This window comes from Eupeodes corollae, chromosome X, assembly GCF_945859685.1.
Source record: "Eupeodes corollae chromosome X, idEupCoro1.1, whole genome shotgun sequence".
Classification (NCBI taxonomy): Eukaryota; Metazoa; Arthropoda; class Insecta; order Diptera; family Syrphidae; genus Eupeodes; species Eupeodes corollae.
In genome coordinates this window covers 5,669,933-5,693,781 of record NC_079150.1, presented here as the reverse complement: position 1 = coordinate 5,693,781, position 23,849 = coordinate 5,669,933, and the positions used below count along the sequence as shown (strand labels likewise).

Sequence of the window (23,849 nt, the reverse complement as noted above, 5' to 3'; positions counted from 1 at the left end):
TCGTGCTCATGTGAATAGTGCTTAAACAGTTCGTTCCACATGTTCTACATGGGGAATGTATTGTGGTGTGGTAAAAAAATGAGCGAGTATTTCAGATTATTAAAAACACATGAGAGTTTTTAATTCGTCGCTAATGAACCAAGACAAGAATGATTTTTTTTAGGTTAAGTACGCGCGATTATTTTATTCGTTGTGAGTGTGGATATTGTGGAACCCGAAAAAAGTTTGACAGTTCGTATCAACTTCAATTTTTTTTCTAACGAATAAATTTGTTTTATTAAATTTATTGATATATGATATTGAAAAGTAAAAGCAGGCATCATAAATCAAATAGAAACTATATTGCTATCGTTTTGTTAAAAAATTGTGTGGAAATATGTTTTCAAACGCATATAAAGCCACATTTTGTAATTCATTCGTCGTTCGTTGGTCGCGCTCATGTGAATACTACTTAAGTAGCTTGGGGTTTGACATTTGTATGTTTAAGCTGCTAACTTTATATTGACTTTTACTTTTCTGTTGTCAACATTAGTGCTTGGTTATTAGGAAGGCCCACTTGCTTCTTTTTTGGAATGTATATTTTCAACCTCCTTTACAGAGTCAAATAAAATTAAGCTGACATATAAACATTGTATTAATGCAAAGAGGGGTGATCTGCCGAAGAACCCAGATGTATAGATTTTATATCTTATATAAAAAAAATCTATTACTTTGCAAAAACAAGGGACATTTTTATGTTTGACGGATCTAAAGGGCCTTGACCGTGACTACGAACAATGTATGAACGAATGGACGAACAGTCAAATTTAAACAAAAACATATTTAAATTATAAGAAACCAATTGACACTTTTGTATGTTATGGTAATAAAATTTGCATTTTGTTGTCTAAAGCTAGACAATTTTGTACAAACAATTTGGTAGTAACGAACCGCAGTGTGGTTGTAACGAACTGTCACTGTCAAACTCTATTCGCGTTCCACATACCATCCACACTGCAAATAATAAATTGTTCGCGCTCAACTTAACCTCAAAATTATACCACTTTTGTTTTGTTTGTTGAAAAGGGGAACTTTAAATTCACAATTCGTCGCTCGTTGCGAATAGAAATAAAGCTAATGTGAAAGAAAAGTTAAAATATGCGAACCTCCAGATCCACAGTTCGCAGTTCGTAGCGAGTGTTTTTGGGGCGTAGCTTCTGTGCAAGATGCTTACCCCATTTGATTGAGTTCTCCAAAGCTTGCTGTCAAACTGATATGACAGGCGAGGTGTTTTATCTTTGTGTTAAAGTGTTTTTGGTCTACACTATTCGTGGGTGCAATATTCCATTTTCATACTCCATTGAGTACGCTTAACAATAAAAAAATCTTTTTTGGATTGTTTGTTTTGTAAGGTATATCTTTACACAGATATTTGACTTGTATAGAACTTGAAGATTTATTTTATCCTTAACCTTCGATACGCGTTATTTTTTTCTGTAATATATGATGTGTGATCGCATTGCCTACTAAAAATTGTGTTGTGTATTGTGACACTTCGGGTACGAAGAAAAAATAAAAAACCCAATTTATATTCTTGAGCCATTGTGACAAACAGTTGAACAAAGTGTTTATAAAAAAGTATAAAATAAAGAAAGGAAATCTTTCAACAATGATTTTATATCTGTGATACAGTAAACTAATTTGTACCTTGGCATAATGGTCAGTGTCATAATTCCATCAAAAAGTGTACATAAACTAATGAAAGCTGGGAGTGAAAAAAATCTTATCAGACCCAATATGTGCCAGATAAGATAGCTCTTCCTAATATCAGCTTTATATCTTCCTGATTCTTATATCATATAAAAAGAGAATCGGGTCTTGTGAGCCAAGCTAATGGTTGCCGCTTTTTTATCAAAATCGCTGGTTAATATCATTGTTATCGTAATCACCCGTGTGTTCCATGCTTTCTTCAAATGCCGCATGTAATTCTTTTGTTAATTTTTTTTTTAATAGATTTGATTGCGGATCTTTATGTAAATGAAACATAAATCGTAAACAAAACATGAAATTTGAATTAGAAAATACATTTTAACTCAGATATAAAGGAACCCGCTTACCCAGTGAACCTAAAACTAAACTCAAAGGGAATATATAACAAAAGATGTCACCAATTATTACTACACTTTATGGTTTTGCATTTTTCTTTTTTGTATTTTGGTGCGGAACTTGGTGTATTCATATATTAGCCATTACTTATGGGTAAGTGCAATTTTTTTTCATCATTTGGTTTGTTTATTCGTATTTAATATTTTGTATTCCAGAATTAAGTTGTCGTTCATAATATAACTTAATTTGTATTCTTATTTGTTTATTTTTTTTTTGAAAGCCCTAGTTGGCGGTGTTAATTATACTAGTTGGACATAGAAATGGAACTTATTTCAATTCTTCAATTGGTTTGGTTATAGTTTTGTCTAAATTTAAGATAAATCACTTCTTTTGGAATGTTTTGTAAGCATCTTTTAAGAAATACTTGATCTTTTTATAACATCCAAACAAAAACTGCTGTTATAGGGTGCAAAAGATCATGCTTCACTATAAAAAAGTTTTGTAATTCTTTAAATATTCCGCCTTATCTCATGCACAGTCGGTAAACATTCGTACTAGGAATGGCAGCAAACAAAATATTGCCACAAAATTCAAAATTAGAGGCACTTTTTTTGTAGTAAGGCCGATTGGCTTTTATTTCTAAGCTTCCAAGGTGTTGATTAATTTCAAATTTAAAAAAATAGAAAGGATCCTAAATAAATATAGAACTGTTGAATTCACTGCAAAGATTTGGCAAAAGGTCATTAATAGTGGTTTAAATAGGCTATATAGAGTTGCTGATAACGTGATTAACGAAATCTCTATCATTGGTGATTTTAATATTGATTGGTGAAGTGATTCACCTTCAAAAAGCAGTACACATTCCATTTGTGTTGAACAAAATTATGTGTCATATGACACACCTAACGGTTTCTACCTTGTGTGAGCAATTGTCATGGAAAGTGCTACGGATTCACAGTTACGAATTTCTTGCATAAAGGAATAATTGAATGTTGTAAAGTTACTAGGTTCTTGATCTTTCTAAGAGCTATAGATGTGTGAAGTTAGAACCCTGAACTGAAAATGTTATAATTTGGTATGTCTCATTCCTTTATCCACCGTTTGTTCATCTAATAAAATCGGTTGTGCACCCCCAGGAAAATAGTTATAAACCATTTATTTTTCTTTAGGAACTCTCTATCGAGACATTATGGCTATCCAGCAAATAAACAAAAATGTTAACCTTTGTAAAAATTCAAAGTTGTGTAAAACCCTCAAAAATCAACTTACAGCATCATTTGTCCATCCGCCCTCGAAGATTGCCACCAAAAACCGTTGTTTGTCCTCCCTTAATTCAAAAGTTATTGAACAATTCATAATATATCCTATATTTTTTTAGCATACCTTCAAACCAAGGATGAACTCCAAGACCTATATTTTGTCTGCAAATAAGACCTATTTTTTCCTTTGGCGTATGCAAACGGATTAATTTTTATAATATTTGCATGCTATATGCATAAGGCTTTTTGAGGCTTTTTTTATTATTTCCCTTAAAAATTGCAAAATCTTTAGAAGTTGTTGGATTTTACCTGTCTTACAAAAATCTGAAAGAAACGCTTAGCCAGCCATTCATGAAAAAATGTTTTTCAACAGGGGAGGCAAAACGGTTTAAAAGTACGTTTTGTTCTATAATGAATCTATTGTTTATACAATTCTATTAATTTTTTTGAAATATATATTAAAAATATAAAAATAATGTTGAAAATCGGTATTTTTAAAACTTGAGCAAATAGTCAAAATTAAAGTCTGGTTTCGAAACTAAGCCTTAAAGAGTCTGTATTAATTAATTTTAACATTTTAAAAGCGGCATATTTTAAAAACTCGATAGGATAAACAAAAAAACAACATATTTTATTTGCTTAAAATACAATTATAAAAGTTAATGTCAAATTAAAAACAATTAATTTTAAGCAAAATTGACTATGGGTTGTATATATATGGACACTGTCCTAAAACAATTTAAAAAAAAATACAACCTGTTTACCAGGACTCAGCAAGAAGTATCAACGCGTTCCTTACTACATCCATAACGAATATCCAGAAGCAGGACTACCCAGCATTGAGAAGAGAAGAGATATAGGCCCCGATTGTCGCTGTCGATCATTAATCAAATCGAAGAGTTTTGATTGCTTCGATTGGTTTTCAAGTTTGGTATTGTGGACCAATGCGCTATTGTGAATCAACTCAGAAATATATTGTCTTTATTGTGAATATTTCAGATTTTACAGTTCTTTATTGGGTTTGTTCTTGAAATAGTAATTTGTTTGTTCTGTGTTTTATTAAATCGAATATTATTAAATTTGAATATTTATTTGCTTAAAATGAGTGAAATAGAATTATGGTTCAGCGATAGTGACACAGATAGTGAAAACGACCAAGAAAATATAGGGATGGCCAGAAAAAGATGGCATATTAGAGACACCTCTAATGCCCTGGAAATGGAAGACAAAACTACATAGTTCGTTTGGGTGGAATTTCATCTTTACTGATGGTTTGAAGTCAACAGAAAACACATCATTCGCTGTGACACATGAAAATGGATCCCTAGCCAGCATTGGTCATCTCCCCGAATTCGCCTTAATTTTCTCCGCAGAAGTATTTGCCATTATAAAATGTTCCGATAGCATGTCTGTTATTCACGCCATACAAAACCCCAACAACAACACTGAAATCGTTACTGAAATCAGATACAACTCATTAAATCGCCAAATAATATAAAGTTAATGTGGACCCCTGGACATGTGAGGAATCGGGCAAATGAGTTTGCTGATATTGCACCTAATTCGACCACCAGTATTCTGTTTCAATACCCACAACAAATAAGATTTGCTAAAAAATATACAAAAAACATCAAAAATCAACATAAAACACCAATGGAGCTTATATTGCCATCACTACAAGAAAGTCAACACAGATAAAATCTTCCCCGTTTACGCGACAAACATCTCCAAATGCAAAATCTCTAACTTTGTAAGAATAAGACACACATCAGCCTATTCTCAGCACCTCCTTAATAAAAATACTCCACCTCTTTATGCGTCCTGTAATACCAGATTGGACCTCACCCAAATTTTGAACACTGCTCTGTATTGCAACCCATAATCAATAACTTATTTAATAGCAAATCAATCTATGTAATTCTTTAAAATTTAATGACTTACGCAAGCATAATTATATTAAAATTATATAATAAGTTGATAAATTGAGCCAAAAGTATCCGCTGCTAGGCTCGTTGATATAATATAAGCTTGCAATTTTAATTTGGAGTCAATATTATCTGGTCTCATAAAAAAGAAGTCAATTGGATTTTTATAAAAACTACCTGTTAGTTGACAATAATATTTTGCATATGATAAAATAATTCTGTTTTTGTTCCTAAGATACTTCAGTTGAAATCCAATTTTTAGTATATTTTTTTTTTAAGTTTTTATTTGATAAAAAAAATCTACTTGTTTAACAATACTTGCGTTTTGTTCGCATTTCATATGTAGTAAAGTGAGAAATTCCCAACAAAAAGGATCCGCAGTGGCCAGATGTTTGTATTTAAAAATTGATACAACTGAAAGCAGATCTATCAAAATAATAATAAAAACTTCAAAAAGGGGGTTTGTTCGTAGACTACTACATTAACATGTGGTGTTGAAGCGAGCTTGAAGCTCGCCTCAATTCTTTATATACCTGAATCGAGTTGAGATTTATCTATTCTAAACTGATATAAACCTTTTTTGGAAACATAGCAAAACATAAATATCTTTTCTATTGTTTTTTCATGCAAAATAAGACCAGTTAGTCCAATTAAACTAACAAAACTAAATAATATCAACAGTAATAGATTCGTGGAAAACACACATGATTCTTAATGCAGAACAACTCAACGAACATAGCCATCGAGATACAAATGCAATATCAATCGTATCAACATTTGAGAACGAAATCTCACATAAGATCCATTCGAGGCTCGTATAAATGTCAAAAACCTATCCATAGTGAGATTCTACTCTAACTTTTATCGGTGTTATTCTCACTATGGATATTGTTTTTGTTATTCGTGTAAAATCCTACGTTACTATGGATAGATTTCCCAACAAAACACGGGTAATAATATTTTGTGTAAAACGAAATGATTTTGAAGTCAATACCTTCTTTTGTTTTCAAGACCATTCGAATCGAACATCAATTTTTATCTTTATTGTTTGCTAGCTTTTGTAGATTCTATTTGTTACACAAAAAAAACTGACGATGGTTTATCTAAAACTTTTTCTAAATGTTAAAAAAAAAAAACATTTTTTTGTTATTATTATTATTTATTAACAAGATAATTAAAATATAATTACAATGGCAGGGACTAAACGATCTAATGTTTAGATAAAATTTATATAGAAATATTTGATCCTTTTTTTATTAGATTTGTAACTTATATAGAATATTCGAGTCGTGTTTTGATTCTGTTCTAAAAAAAATTACTTTAATTTTTCCTAAAATTTTACTGGATATCGAAAATCTTATTTTTTGATGCATACAATTATTTTCGAGTAATATCATTTTTGGTTACGGTGACAAATATTTTGTTTCAGTTTTTACTTGCGACATATAAATAGGAACTATATGTCAAGTTTTTTTCGATCTCGATATTTTAATCATGACATTAAGATGGTAGAGAAGTCGAAAAAGTGGGTCCCGAAATGTAATTGTTTTTTTTTTTTACTTTTAAAAATGTATTACAAAAATTTTATAAAAACAAAATAATTTCAAATTTCTAACATAGTTTAGGTGGCAGTGTTTTATTAAAGAGTGAACTTTTTTTAATCAAACTGATAGTTTCCTAAAATTTTAAAGTAGTAATAGTTACTTGACGGACATGATCGTCATTATTAATATTGGGTAAGTTCCTTTAAATAAAAGGAGCTTGATTAGTTTTCTCTAAGGGGTGGACAAACCTGAACAAATGGTGGACACACGAATAGGACATACACGGTTGAAACAATTTGAGTACGGTGTTCTGACTTCACACAGCTGATGGAAGATCTTTCAATATTGGTAGAACTCTCATCCAATTAGGTGACAATTGCCAACTTTCTTTAATGTGAAAATTGACAGTTTATGCGGTTGGCTGATTTTGTCCTAATATTAGACAAAAATTTGTTAGAAAACCGACTAACAATTGCTAAAAATATTTTGTCTTCCATTAATAATTGTCTGTTTACGACTGAAATTATCTTAAATTTATTTTATCAATAGTTAAATCCCTTTTTTAAACTTACGTGAACGAAGTTTGAGACCAATCATTTAAAAACCCACATATAGAGTCATAGAAAGACGTTAACGAAAAGTAGATTTTCCAAAGTTTGATACGTCTGTTCCTAAATTTGCACAATTTTTATGTTTTACCAAGAAGGAGATGAGAAGTTGTTCTTACGAGATAGGGGGACAAATTCAGATCTACTATATGGAGTTGACATTAAAGTTTATTCAATTTGGTGAATTTTGGTCTGTGGAAGTGTAATAAATGCAATCTGATTCTTCGTGGATTGTGAGGCTTTAGTAAGAGAAAATTGAGAATGAAAGCGATTCAATGTTGATAGACGATGGGAGTGAGCCTCAAATATTATGTCAAGATTCCTTCCCTGATTTTTGGTATAACATTAATTTCCGAAAAAACTGCAATCTGAGAGATAGTCGTTTTCAATTGGCAATTGTTTTTCCATAGTAAAACACGGAATTTGGTTTATAATGAAGATAAGCAAGATAAAGTGTGCTGCTCGATAAAACTTCTTAGGTATGAGGTATAACGAAGCCAAATTTTTGTTACACGTTAATATAAATGAGCAGTTATTTATACGTTATCAAATATACTCAATAAACTACTTTTTTAAATTTGAATATGTATAGGAATATATTTTTCAAATTTTGTTAATATTTTTTAATGAAAGGGTCATATATTCTGAGTAGATCTTTTTTATACTTTCGACATATAGGAAATATGTATATGTCTTGCATTCGTAAAAAAGGTCGAACTCTAGATCTTCATCAAACATGACATTACGATAGTAGACACTAGTCGAAAAAAAGTAAATATCCCAATTCCGTCCGTTTGTCTATCCTCGCCCCTACTGAACAAACCATTGGGACAGTTGAGTTAAAACTTGGAAATTTAGGTTTTGAGCCGATTCGCATGAGGGTTTTTATTAAAATTAAACCGATAGATTTTTTATAAACTTTCTCAATTTTTTTCTTTGCTCTCTTTTCTTAAGATTCCTCCCACAGAACCTTTATATTGTTCTTATGTTTTCTCAAGAACTAATTAACTGAACTTTAAGCAAGTTCGTGCCACACTGTCGTTTTTATTTAATGAATTATCTGTAACATATCTGAAAATTAAATTCATCATTACAACATATTTAATAACCTTTAAGGGGAACCACCGCCAATAGGATTCAACATTTTTTCATATTTCTTGTATCTTTATTTTATAAGTTTTAAGCTCACGTACACAAAGAAGTGTCAGTTCGCGAAAATTCTATCGTTATATCAGCGCTTGATGATGTCTCGTTTCTTATTCTCTCTTTCTTAAGGTACCCGTGGCGTGATGATTAATATGTATGACTAACATTTCAGAAGCCTTGGTTTCAATCGTTGCCTGCGCTACCTATAAGTTTTTTCACGGGTTCTGTTCTTCCGAGGAATTGCTTTAGCAGTTTTATATTGAAAACCTGTACAGGTTCCGGCAAAAAACCTCCCATATTCTTAGACGTTTATATTTAAAGCTATTTATAGATAAAATGGTAATGTTTAAAACTAAGTAATTATTATTTAATGTAAAATGGCATAGTATTTAATTTAAAAAATTCAATAAATTTTTTCTGTTAAATTGTTTATATGTATGTCATTGCCTTTTAAAATATGAGATATCTTTTTGCCGGACCCTGTATAAAAGACATCGGTCCCTTAAACATATCGCAGTTTATGTCATCAATGGTGTACGAAAGAGTTTAAAATGCTTCGAAACAAGAGAACAAGACTTATAAAAATTTCATATAAAGCATGCCCCTGAAAATCTTGATTTGTATGTTATCCTCCTTAAAGAGCTTACATTTCGCTCCCGTTAAATAATTATATTCCGACTCCCGAGTATCTTATCAATATGGAAAGTTTTCGTAAGCTTGAACTTTCCATCAACTTACTCTGGGGAATGGAATTCCACGCTTCTTAAATTTCAATCCAAATGTTAACTGAATTTTTGATGCCGGTTCTTTACCATAACATCTTTCCATAGATTTTCTATAGGGTTAATTTCTGGACTTTGCGCCAACTAATTCAAAACGTTGATAGATTCATTGGTTCGCCACTTCTTCACGATATTTGCTGCATGTTTTGGGTAATTATCATGCATAAAATTCCAATTAACTCGCATTGACTCAGATGCAAATGGCTCAATATTGTTGCTTAATATGTTCAAAAATAGAAAATTTATCCATCGTACCATTTATTCTTACCAACGGACCCACGCCAAGAAGAAAAAAGCTTCACAAAACATCAGGCAGGCTCCTCCGTTTTTGGCTGTCATCAAAGTATACTTTGGATTGTATGCTTGATCTCTAGGCCGATGTCCAAAGCGGTTTATCTTCGTATCATCGACCCATTAAACTGTGAACAAGTTTTTTTGCATAACTTATGAAAATGTATGACAAACAAAATAACTGCGCCATACCTTACTTAGCTGTAAAAGACAAAAAAAGTCAACAACAAAAACCCGTAGGTGATAACGTGCTAATTTAAATTTGTAGATGTTGTTTCAATTGCTGCCAACATAAAACAACAATAAAACATTAAAAAAACATTTACCATGAAAAAAAAATTGTTTCAATGTTTGTTCCGTTAGATGTGCTATATCTCTGTCAATAAAATTTCCTATATATCGCAAGCAAAAATTTTACGGATTTCAACCATACGAAAAATTACCCTGAAATACTCCCCTCTTCATAACAAGATTAAAAATACATAGTTTTTATTTTGTATGTAATGACATTATTAAAAGTTATTTAATTTATATTTCAGAAAATACAAATTCCAAAGGAAATCCTGCAACTATCCTCCAGAAAAACCGCTTCCGGGTGTTTCCATTCTTAAGCCATTAATGGGCACTGATCCAAACTTGGAACACAATTTAGAAACTTTTTTCACTATGGACTATCCACTTGTAAGTATCTCGCTGCTAAAAATTTGAATGTCTATAAAAACGATATATACGATATAATATTAAAAAAATAAGAAAATGTATTTCTAAATGAGTATGAGTAAAAGTATTTGCACTCTTATTTGAAAAGGAGTTATGTCATCAGGTCCAGCATCTTTTCAAAATTTAAAATTGTCAAAGTAACTTGCAGCTCAGTAACATTCAAATTTTAGAAAAGTTAGCAATGTTGTCTTTAAAGCATCAAGTGGTTAATAAACCACATAATTCATTTATGTGGGAATGTTCTTACCTCCAAAACGCCTTTTCGTCAAAAAAAAATGACTACCATTTGTTATGTATTTAATATATAAAAAGATCCCCGATTAAATTTCTGGTTGTGAAAAAAAACCTGAAAATAAATAAACCTACATTTAATCAGTAATATAAGTTGTGAGATTTATATTTTTTTTTATAACTTTGGGTTTTCTCTAGAGTCCTGTAAGCTTGTTGTTTCGTATCTCAGCGGAAGGCAACAATGCGTGGTGGCCAATGGATACTCGTCCACATTTTTCAATGTTTTGAGTGGAGTGCCACAGGGATCTATCCTTGGACCGATCCTCTTTTCACTTTACATAAATGAGTTACCACAAGTTGCTAAACATTTTTTAATTCATCTTTATGCTGAATTTCCCTCATTCAACAAGGTCCTTTGCTTTTATATTACCCCGATACAATTTTCTAAATACTGAGCGTCAATTTTGTATTCATATTGTACGCCTTTGGAACTCTCTGCCCATCGCTATGCGAAGAATAAGAAGCATAAGTAGATTTAAATTTTTACTTTTCAACTATTTGGCAAATAATTGATGTTTAATTTCCTTTTCTTTATATAAATATGCAAATAGATGCTAAATTTTTTTTCCTTTATATAAATATGATTTATATAATTTCTATTTAAATTCTGAAATTAATGTGAAGGCTTACAACACTTTATAACCTTCATATCCTACCTTTCAACCGATTTTTGAAATAAATAAAATACAAATAAAATACAAAATACAACGCACATTCCATGTTAACTTAGCACTATACGCAGTTAAGATAGATTCCTGTGCATAGACCAGCTACATAGCGTGGAAAGAAATCGTAACCCACTGTTCAGGTATGATGCGATATACTTTTCTGCAGAGATTACGCAGGAACACATGCGACACGACATGATAACACCTGATATGACTATAAGAATATTCACCCACTTTACGAACGACGGATAGAAATAGATATGTTCAGACTCCAGACTGGAGTATGGACACTAGATATTTGTCGTTGTCTATCAGCGATGCCCTATCTTTACAATAGCTAAATACAACAGCATACTTACGTTTCAAACACAGTTCTTTAAAGAAAAAATAAACAACACACGGCAATTCGCTTACGATTGAAAATTGCTGATGGTTTCGGCACATTTTCCCTTATGTTTCGTCGGATATCCAAAGCGTGGGCATGGTACCCACTACTTGACTTCCTAATGTTGACGCTGCATTTTGGACATCGGACTGGTGGTAGCTTATCGTTTGACTTGAATGTCGACAAAGACTTACTTCTTACTTGATATGGTTGGTTCTTAGTACAAATATAATATCTCATTGAAAATATTTTGTGTGTTTGGCCCTTTCTTGTTTTTGTAATCTCACCCTTAAGCTTTTGGAAGATAGTCCCGAACATTTTTACTCTATGCTTCAACTGAATTCGCACTGTTCCATAATATCGGACGCGTTTAATATAACAAAACCTTCTTCACAGTTGTGATGAAGCTTTTAAAACCTTTTTTATTTATCGTCTGAAAAAAACCACTTGATACCATTCTCTTTCCAGATGATTTGGATTTTGAAAAACTCTAATAGCACAACTTTTCGTTGTTTTTCAACTAGCGGTTTTTTCTTAAGTTTAATTCGTTTGAGATGGCTCAAATTTTAATAACTCTTAAACTATTGAGAGACTTGGCGTTCACGCCAGTTTTTTGTTTTAATTTTGCAACAGTATCACAATAATCAGATTAACACCTTAAAATTCGTTGTCTTCGAGCTGCTGTTAACAGTTCTTTTTACATCTCTTTATGTTTTATCTGTAAGAATTGTACACAAAAAATGTGACTAGCAGTTTTATTTAGATATTTATTTTTTTAATTTTTTCTTACCATCTTAATGTAATGGTTAGCTCGACAGATGACACAAAAACTCTCAATATTTGGGAAAAAAGTAAAATGCATTTTGGAAAATGTTTGCACGTATTCGGTTGAAGCGGAGTGTGATTTTATGTGATTTCGTCCTATTTCAGAATATTTATTGGATCAATCCGAGTCATATAGCGCTGGAGTTTTATTCTCCAATAATTGAAAATGGTTTGAAAATTCACTTAATCTTTAAGCCATTAATATTTTTATTAAAAATAAACTTAATAATCTTCTTTAATGCCATTTGACAATAAATTTGGCACACATTTTGCTTATTTTGGTTGCAATTGAACTGTAAATGTCAACAGGATATCATTTAAAAATTTAAATTAAATAGTGTGTATAGTATAGTGTGTGGAAAATATGTAGAAGGGTATATTTCCTAAATATAAAACATAAGCTTAAATATCCTTCTCCATTCTGCATAAAATAAGATATTCGGATTTAGGTTCTTTTTTTAAGCTGTAGGTAAATATCCTTAAAAATTAGTGATGAATTATCCTTTTTTCATTCCAAATCTTAAACTTTATTTCAAGATATGAGTTTTTGAAGAATTTAACTCTACTCTACTTGGTTCAAAAAAAAAATACTCAAATAGACTTGGGTACATGTAAATCAACGGTAAAAAACATGAATCTATAAAATCTCGTATTGGCGAAATTGTGCACCCGCTTTTAAAGAAAGAATACGTGACTATTTATTATAAAATGCAGTTATTATTGTTTGGGCACGTTTGCACAGTTCAAGCTCTAAGATAAGAATAACAAAATGAATAATATAAAAATATAAAGCATCACAGGATCACAGTTACCATCAAAAACACTATATAAATCCTTCGTGCGTATGACCCTCCAAAACCCATTTGTTAACATTGACGTGTTTTCACGCATACATAAAATCAACTACTATGTTTTTTCATATGAATTTCATAAAATCAGAGGAGAAATAACACGAAAACTTAAATGGGTGTATGAGTCCGATTACCGGTTTAGCAAATGTTTTGATTTCAAAATCAATTTTTTAAACGAGATTTCGTCGAAACCCATTTTTTACCAATTTAGTAGCATTTCGTGAAAGTTGTTGTTTCTTTTATTAAAAATACAGATTGTGTTTTTCTAAGAAAATAAAATCATGTCCAAAACATTATTTTTCGTTGTATACAATTATTTTGTAGATAAAATCAGTTTTTGTTCGTAAAATATTTGGGGTGATAGTTATTTTGTAAAGTTTTTTTTATTTATAAAAAGAACGGTGATCGACTTTTTGTATTAATAATATTAGCGTTATTGGTTCGTGATATATGTTGTGTTAACCAAAAAAATAAAAATATTTTATTTAGATTCTAGGGACAAACGTCGAGTAATGTAATTTCAAACAGGACATTACGATGGTTGGAAAAAAGTGGATCCCCCGAATCCGTCCGTCTGTCTGTCCTCGCCCCTGCAGCCCAAATCATTGCGTCGATTAACTTTAAATTTGGAAACTAAGGTTTTAAGCCGATGCCGTTAGGCGTTAATTTTTTAAGACAAAAAATGACAATAGTCCCCGTACAAAGTTTGTGGTCAAATATCGAAAATTCGAACCGATATTTTTTGTTTCAATTTTCTCTAAATTTGTTGTCTCCATTTGGCTTCTTTCAACAACAAATATTTTTGTATTTCTTTCTTACTTATTGACTGAGGGTGGCGCACAGTCCGTAGTGGACCTGGGCATCAACCAAAATGCGTCTCGGTCCCTAGCTAGCTGTCTCCAGTTTCACACGCTAAGTTGGTTGAAGTCTTTATTCACCTGCGTGCGCCATTTGAGTTGCGGTCTTCCTCTACTGTGCCGTCCCTCGGGATTGCATTTAAAGAGTTCGGGCTGGAGCGTTGATGTCCATTCGCTCTACATGACCTAGATATCTAAATCGTTGGACTTTAATTCTGTTAACTAGGTCAGTGTTACTGAACAGCTCGTACAGTTCGTCATTATATCTTTTCCATTCACCATCTATGCAGACGGGACCAAAAATCACCCGAAGAATTTTTCTCTCGAGCACCCTAAGACGCTCTCATATTTCTTTGCCAGGGTCCAGGCCTCAGCTCCATAAATGAGACCCGGGATGATGAGTGTCTTATAGATAGTGATTTTAGATGCTCCAGTGACGAATTGCCTTCTAAGTTCAAAGAAATAGCGATATACAAGAGTTATTCTTCGTTTGATTTCAGCGCTTGTCGTTGTCTCCGTTTATAGCGGTGCTAGGTTGACAAAGTCCTCAATTACCTCGCAATGCTCAAAAACGCTCCACTGACACCACGCTTTGATCTTCCAATTATGTCAATATCATTTGCGTAGCCGAATAATTGAGTGGACCTTTGGAAGATTGTGCATCTAGTGTTCACGGTTGAGTTTTGCACAATTTTTTCCGGAACGATGTTGAAGAAGTCGAATGACAGTGCATCGCCTTGTATAAAACGTTTCTTAACATCAAATGCATCGGTGACATCTTCTCCGACCTTGATAGACCAGCGTGCATTCTCCATCGTCATTCTGCACAAATGGATAAGTTTGAAAGGGATGCCAAAACAAGAATATCTCCCTTACAGAGGAATTCGGTTCGTCATCGCGGTTATATAATTTGGAGAAGTGGTCTTTCCATATTCTCAACATAGACTGCGGTTCTACAACAATGTTCGCCTGATCGTCCTTACAGGCTTTGGTTCGTGGCTGGTACCCTTGGGAGGTGATTTAAATTTCGGTAAAATTTACGAACCTTATTCCTGTTGTGACATACCTCTATCTCCTCGATGGCGCGCTTCTCATGCTCTCTTTTTTCCATCTTAGAAGCTGGTATTCCTCTTCTGTTCGAAGAGCTCGGCTGCACGTGGTCTGTTAAAGGACATTCAATGTATAGATCCGAAGTTCGTTGTCCTTATTTCGTTTGCGGGGGTTGTCAACAGTAAATCCGTTCGTATCCGAGGCTTATTGGTGCTTCGCAACTAAAGTTTTTTTTATGTGGCCAGGAAGACCCCGACGGCACTGCTCCCAACCTGGAGTGCTAGATCCTTAGTATAACTCAAAGCACGGGACCAGATAAATCGCTTCTTATAGCGAAACAAAAAAAAAATAATAAACTGAGGTTCTTTCAGCAATTAAATGGCATTTAATTGATTTGATTTATGGGTAAATTTTTAAAATTGAAGTACGTTTTGGAAGTAGTGTCTTGGGATAAAAGAGCAATTTCATGCGACAAAATCGTTCGCTTTATTTCTTTAGGGAAATGTCAAATGTAAGATATATGAGAATGCTCCACAAATGTGGTACAAGAGTATTTCTTGTCATGGGAAGTGTTTTTTTTTCCAAATAAGCTGTTCGGTTTGGCATATAAACTGTAGATCCCCTCCATCCCTGCAGTTATACTCGCGCACAGCAATGGTTGAGAGTTGTAAGTCACTACGCCCTGGCTCTGTACGGACTGTTGCACCGCCTAATTTATTTATTTTTATTTATTAATGTTCATTAAATTATAATTTTTTCTATGTCAGCTTTAAATTTTAATGCTTTTGACTAATGGCATCTATATAATTTCACTTTTCATAGTATGAGCTTCTATTCTGTGTTGAAGAAAAATGCGATCCAGTTGTGCTTATTGTTGAACGTTTAATGACCAAATATCCATCGGTAGAAGCTAATCTTTTTATTGGGGGTTCCAAAGTTGGCGTTAATCCAAAAATAAATAACATGTTTCCAGGTTATGCAGCAGCTAAACATGAGTTCATCATGATTTCAGATAGCGGTATAAAAAGTAGGTTTTGTTTTATATAAATTGAATACTTTCAAACTAAAATATTCGATGTCTTTCTTCTTTTTTTTAGTGAAAAATGATACCCTTCTGGATATGGTTCAAAACATGACAGAGAAAACAGGACTTGTTCATCAAATGCCATTTACCTGCGACCGTGATGGATTTGCAGCAACATTTGAAAAAGTACATATTTTAAATATTTAATAAATTTATGTCTTCATTTATCTGTGAATAGTTCCAGCATCTTATCTCCAAATTAAGAATAGTATTTTCTTGCCTAAGTTCAATTCGGAATAATTCAGATCTTAAATATATTATGTCACTCGCGGATCAGACATTTTTTTTGTATACTAGATATTGTACTTCCAGAATGTATATACATAACTTTGCCTGATATCTAGATGATTGTATATTGCAAAGCATATAAGAAAGTCGTGTTTCTTTTGCAGTTTTGTATTCTATAAAATACAAAAAATTATTTTACAATTATCACAAGAAAAGAAAGAATTTCATGAAGTATATGACTGTACTAAGTGGGAAATTTACCAAAAAGTATTTTATGTATATCAAGAAATTAACAACGCTATGAAAATTTGTCCTGTTAGTTTAATTAACATTACACTTCATACCTAAATAAAACGTTGATTCTGCTAGTCATATTTTTGTCATGTGAAGAATTTGTAATGATTTGAAAGATAGAGTTAAAGAATTAAAAGAATACTCTCAGAAATAAAATAGAAGAGACTCATTACTCGCCGCCCAAAAGTTTTAACCTTTTACAGAATATCGCAACATTTGAAAATATCAAAGCTTTGCGGATTTGTTCAAAAGTTATGTGAAAATTAAACAATTTGTTTATTCAATACTTGCGCGTTACACCATTGTAGGCCACCATTGTTATCTTACAGCTAAATGTTAATACTTTTGGTGCATTCCTAGCGAAATTGCAAACAGCAATAACGAACATTTGTTTAAATTTAAATATTTTTATCTTTGAAGTATTTTATTTTATAATAGATACATTTTATCTTTTTAGATATATTTTGGAACGGTACAAGCGCGCATCTACCTGAGTGCCGACATGCTTGGCATAAATTGTCACACAGGTATGTCGTGTTTGTTTCGCAAGAATGTCATGGATCAAGTTGGGGGTCTACAAAAGTTTGGATGTTACCTAGCCGAAGATTTTTTTATTGCGAAATGTTTTACCGATCATGGATGGAAAATGCGGATAAGTAACCAGCCAGCATGGCAAAATAGCGGTATTTGTGATATAAGCAATTTCCAAGCACGTCTGACACGATGGGCAAAACTACGTGTTGCAATGGTTCCAACCACAATACTGCTAGAGCCACTATCCGAGTGCATGGTAGTAGGAGCCTTTGCTTCCTGGTCTGTAAATGTGCTTTTCAATTATGATTCATTAGTTTTTTACCTTGTACACATTTTAACGTGGTTCCTTTCCGACTATATACTATTGTCTGTTGTTCAGGTAAGAAATAACCCACTATTTTTGTCGGCACTATGTCTCAAGCTTAATTTTTTGGTTTCTGTTTTTAGAACGGGTCGTTACCCTTTCACAAATTCGAATTTGTGATCGGTTGGTTATTTCGGGAGATCAGTGGACCCTATCTATTTCTACAAGCCTTGTGGAACCCGGCGATACGATGGAGAACTCGTATTTATAAACTCGAATGGGGAGGCATTGCCAAGGAGTTGCCTCTTAGCAGTAGTTGCTCTAGTAGTATTGGATTTCTAAATAACATTTCGTAGCACTAAATGACAGAAAGAACATTTTTTTTATTAAACGAGTATATATAACTAGAGATTTAAATTAAACTAAAAATTGTTAAGTTTTATAAAATAAAATGTATGGGAGTGTGATTCTGAATTGATTGACTGAATGAGTAATTCATTTTTTTCTTACATATTCGTCAGTATCTTAGGTTTGATTATTTTAATAAATTCGTTTTTGCGCCTATCCATTCGTTTGCTTGATTTGTATGTAAAAAAAAACAATTTTGTTTAAATATTTTTATCACAAGGCAAACAAAAACATCCAAAGGTACTTTAAGTATTTCATATGTTTTGTGAAATTATAATAAAGTAATTAAATACTTAAAAAAATAGCTATGCAAATTGAATAAACATCTAAATGAATAATAATAAATAACTAAAATTCGAGAGTGATATAAGCATAGATTTAAAATTCAATAAAACTACTCGGCAAATATTATAATTCTTAAATACAAATTTTAAAAAGATATCGAAATATGTAGGTTCATAATTGTAAATTAAAAATGAAAATCGAGAAATGATTAAAAAAGTCACAATAGATTTTCAGTTTGAAATAAATAAGAAAAAAAAAAACAGTATAACTACAAGTTTGTTTATACATCTGTGAACAATTTACTAGAAACCAGAGTTACAAGCAAGCCTAAAAGTGGGTGGCACTCAGCTCACATTCTTGTTTTTTTTTAGAGCTAGCTCAAAAGTTAGCTGAGCTGTAACGTCATTTGCGTTAAAGAAAATGAACTGAGCTACAATGTGATTTAATAAAAGATGAATCATGTAAAAATGAGTTAAGTCAAAGATTTATGTTTTGCTATGGATTGACTTTAGAAGCATGTTCAGGTATCGTACATTTTCGATACCCTATATAGAAAAATATATATAGTATTTAGGAAGTACCAACTTGCAAAGAGAATTCTTTACGGAATCGGTAAAATAGACAAATGATTTTCTAATAAACAATTATTAATGGCCAAAGTACTGCTTATATAATTATAAAGGCAATAAATGTGCTTTGGTCTTAAGTTCGTATTTCAAGTAAAAATCAACGTCGTGCAAACTAGTCATTGCTGTATGAGTAAGTTTTTTTCCTTGCTTAATGTACTTGAGGTGGTTTTTGCAGGGGCCTGATTATGGGATTCGCGGCAAATCGTTTTGGTAGCGAGTTTGCTATTTTATAATGTCATAATGTTTATTGGCGAGATGAAATCTTACAGCTTTTTTTGGCGCATTTACAGCCGAAAGTGTTTTTATTATTCAATGTTCGATTTCGTGGATTTTTTTCTTGATTGTAAATATATAAAAATGTGAGTTAGCTTTGTTTTAATTTTCTTGTAATTAATCCACAATAAAATTTTAAAATTCATTCATTCTCTTGGACACCCGTAATCTTGAGGATTCCGGGGATTCCTTAAATTCCTCCCTTTCAGAATAAATATACACTATAATTGATTCTATTTGTTAAATTTAACATTCTTTACTGGATAAATCAACGCATATTTCACAAATTCAATCAAAACAAAACAACATTTGTGGAAAGCTGTCAAACCAAAAGTGTCAAATCACTGGAATATAGGAAGAAAAAGTCAAACCAAAAGTGTCATATCACTGGAATATAGGAAGTACTATTTTCGCTTCATATATATTTATAGAAATAAATGGTTTTAATTATATTTTTTCTAACTTTAATCATTACATATGTTTTTTTTTTGTTTAATTAATTCCATCAATCAATAATAAACATAAGACCTTAAATATATATTTTTGTAGATACCTACAATGGTAGAAAAATAATTAGAAACATATTTTTTTTTTTACTTTTTTATTTACAAAAGGTAGATAACCTAAACTAAATAAATATCAACAACTAACAAAAACGATGTTAATTTATATATATACTTTTATGAAAAAGTTACTAAAAAAATAAAAATTATAACATAAATAGCACTTTATTCTAAAAGAATAAATAAAAGTGTGTACAAAAATTATAAACATCAGTTCACTGAAAAAGAAAAATACAAATAAAAGTAAAATAAACTATATTTTCTACTTCAAAATAACTTTGTTCGATTTAAAAAATAAATATTTTGTAGGGTAACACCGGTTAACTACCAAATCTTGACAGCGTGTTTTTGAACAACTCATTTGAGTTTTTGAAAGTTTTGACTCCCAAACTTCTCTCAACGTCAGCTCATAAGTTTTCGATTGGATACAGATCAGAGCTTTGTGCTGGCCAGCTTAAAAAATTGATGTTTTGTTCCTTAAACCAAAACTTCACTAAACGTAAAGTGTTTTTAGGATCATTATCCTGTTGAAAGATGCATCTTACTGGCAGATGATTAAAAGCATATGGCTCGTTTTCCAATATGTTATGCATATGCTAATCCATTCAGGCATCGATGCGTACAAGTGGATCAACGCCATACCACGAAAAGTCTCCCCAAACCATCACATTTCCACCACCATGCTTGATCGTTTTGATTACTAATGATCGAGTACTTTGTTAACTGGGCGTCTTACAAATATTTGACCATCAGATCCAAACATATTAAATTTTGATCCATCCCTCCAGAATACGTTTTTTCCAAAACGCTAATGGTTTTTGTCCATGTCTGTGGCAAATGCTAATAGACGTTTTAATTTTTTTCGAAACGTGTGGCTTTTTGCGAAAATGTAGTACCAAAGATTTACCGTTAAATAATATTACTTCTTCAATATTTCATCACTGTATCTAATATTTTTCCAAGCTTAGATTTCAAATAATCTTTTGTAAGCTGATTTAAATTGACGACATTAAAAAATTTACAGGTTTATGAAACCAAAAGCATACTGCACAATAGCAGCAGAAAGAGAACTGATTTTTTTTTGTGTGAAGAAATGATTAGAATTAGTTATTTTTGCACCACTGTATATCAAATAATGCATGTACACTCAAAAGCAAAAAACACTCGAAATTGTTTTTTTTTTTTAAATTAATTTTTCTTAACCAAATATAGCTATATTCAGAATGGTCTCTCACTCACCGTTAGGTGTAACTTAAACTTAGCCCACCTAACAGCTTATCTAACTCTACAGTTTAACTCACTTCACAATTCGGCTCAACTGAGTAAGCCGAGCTGAAATCTGAGCTTTTGGCGTCCCTGTCAAGTACACAGATTGTATGTATATACATACTTTGAACAAAGTTTACTCGCATTAATTGAATGGTATTTTTGTTTAATAATATATAAGGTTTTTCTTAATATTACAGGGTCTAGAATTATATTCTTTCAAGGTTATCCAATGTTCGAATTAGGAACATCAAAGATTATATATTTTAGTACAACAGTTTATTATTGCACATAAATTATTAATTTAGTGAAGGATTAAGCTCTTAAATCGCCTTCAATAAAACTTAACTGATAGAAATCCATCAAAAAAATATAAAATAATTTTTCATTTTTACATTTCTCATTAAAAAAAAATTGTGTCGCGCAAAGAACTCCTGGAGCTTCTTAAACAAAGAGGCTTCGCAACTCAACACTTAAATAATTCTCAAGTAGGTAATCATATCTTAAAAATAAGATAAATATTCGGTTCATACAAATTCAATTTTGTCTTCTAATTATATGCCCATCACAAAAGGCTCCTTTATATCATGGAATCTGCTATAAAAAAAAGATTACGTTGCTGAAATATTTTATTGTATGACTTTATGTTACTAAGAAAAGTCTAAAATATTATTCAAAAAGAATGTAAATAGTTGAGCTAAACAGTTAAGGTATATTTAATATGTGTTTCTAAGAAGCAAAGCTGTTGATTTATATTCTTAAAAAAGTTAACAAAATGTTTAATTACAGTCCAACTGATTTAATAACTTATCATCATATCGAGCCCTTCCCGCAAATTTATCGTAAGCACCAAAATAAATTTTATCATAAACGACAAATTAAAAGCTTACTGCTGTTTCTTGAAATAACTTGTACCCATAGTCAGTTTTGGAAATTATTAATTTTGCTTAACTTAAGAGATGACAATAGCCTTTAAGGCTCTATGTGTTATTAGCAGATTTTAATAATTAAGTTTTCTTTTTGATTGAAAATGTTGCTTACGATAAAATGGCGGGAAGGGCTCGATATGACACAAAAATAAACTTATGCTGTGATTTTATATCTCTAATTTTTTTTCTCTTGCCAATTTTACGAATGTAAGATTTTTGTAAGCTAAAAAAAAATAAATATTAAGAGTCAATAAAATTGTAACTGTAAATTTTGTATAATTAATACCGATTAATTAATGATGGTGCGAAAGATCGTAAAAGAAATATATAATAAAAGATAGGAGGTATTCATGAGAAACAGTATTCGTTTAAGATTTTATATATTTTGTACTTCTGTGCCTATGACACAAACAATAGCGTGGCAGTATGGGAGATAATTTGGTAACCCTTACGTCTTGTTTTCTAAATTCATTAAAAGCAAGATTGAATTTTACATACAAACGCGAAGCAGAGGCTATGCGTAACACAACCTATTTAATTTGACACTTGTCATTGGACTCTATTGAGCCAAATGGATGTATTTTTCTAACAAATGTCAGTACTTTTCTACTCTATTCTATGTTTACAATCTTACTCCTTTTTATTTAAAGTCCGGTTTTAGCTAACAGTAAAATTGTACACCCATTTTCGAAATTTAAAGTTTTCAGCGCAAATGTAAATATGTCTTAACTATGGAACTGTAATTTCAATTAAAATTATGAGGGGTAAGTTTTAACTTCAACATTAAAAAAAGAAACAAATTGTTTCGGTCCAATGTTTTCCTGTCATCATGTATCCAATTTATAATCCAAAAACTATTATTCATTGTAATACTTTAATTAAATTATTATAAATCTCATTTGAAAAATATGAATGCATTTCACTCATACACAAAATTAGTTTAATTTTCAGGATTTTGAGTTTTCGGAATTTCGAAGTTTTGTGTGACCGGAATGAACAGATTCTAATGCTATTTGTAATGGGCTTACCGAGAAATTCCATAAACCGCAATCTAGAAAACAAAAATCTCGAAAAAATTGTTCATTTGAGATTTAGTTTTTATCCTATTAAAAAGTAAGCATCATTATGTACTAAAATTCAAATTTAGTCACCAAAACTTTAAAAACATCAAGACTATTTATTACGGCGCGATCATTTACCTGCCACATCAACAATTCAACGTCTAGTTACCAAATTTTAATCGCTACATAATTTTATAATGCTAGAAAGGAAAAGGAAGCACTGTTCATATCAAGAATTACTCTAGTAGGATTTGTCAAGGCAATGGCCGTAGCACAAAAACTGTGGAAACATAGCTGTGGCGGAAACAATTAATAATAGCGTGTAAGCTTTGTGTAAAATAAATATAAAAAAGTTTTATATACAATGGTCGAAGGTTTCAGTTTGAAATTGTAGATAAGAGGTCTTTGATATAGCATAAATTATTGACATTTTAGAAATCAAAAATTCTTTCTTCTGCAAAAGAAAAACTTTTTTTTGGTCTAACCCAAGTTAACCTTGGGCTAATTCGCGAGATAATTGGGAAACCCTATTGTTATGCTTAATGCGAGGAATACATCTTTTAGTTTCATAAAGCTGGTGGGTAAAAGCGCGAGTGTTGCGGACTAATGAAGGGGTCTTTTTAAATAGAGCATAGCCTGTTAAAATATACGGGAAAGTATGGGGAGGCATGAAGCATAAGAAAGATGTACAAGTGATGAAATTG

The 23,849-nt window shown here is 31.6% G+C and overlaps 1 protein-coding gene across 2 annotated transcripts; it reads left to right on the top strand.

Moving 5' to 3' along the window:
• The first annotated feature begins 1,266 nt into the window (after positions 1–1,266).
• LOC129953310 (ceramide glucosyltransferase) lies at positions 1,267–18,218 on the top strand. Of its 2 annotated transcripts, none has more exons than XM_056066389.1 (7): positions 1,267–1,391; positions 1,993–2,238; positions 10,180–10,321; positions 16,110–16,314; positions 16,385–16,497; positions 17,351–17,806; positions 17,875–18,218. In XM_056066389.1, exons 2-7 carry the CDS (start codon positions 2,141–2,143, stop codon positions 18,085–18,087), a joined length of 1,227 nt encoding a protein of 408 aa, XP_055922364.1. In that variant the 5' UTR covers positions 1,267–1,391; positions 1,993–2,140; the 3' UTR covers positions 18,088–18,218. The 2 variants fall into 2 exon arrangements, with proteins under 2 accessions (XP_055922364.1, XP_055922363.1); XM_056066388.1 differs by having other exon boundaries at positions 1,309–1,902.
• Positions 18,219–23,849: the final 5,631 nt, after the last annotated feature.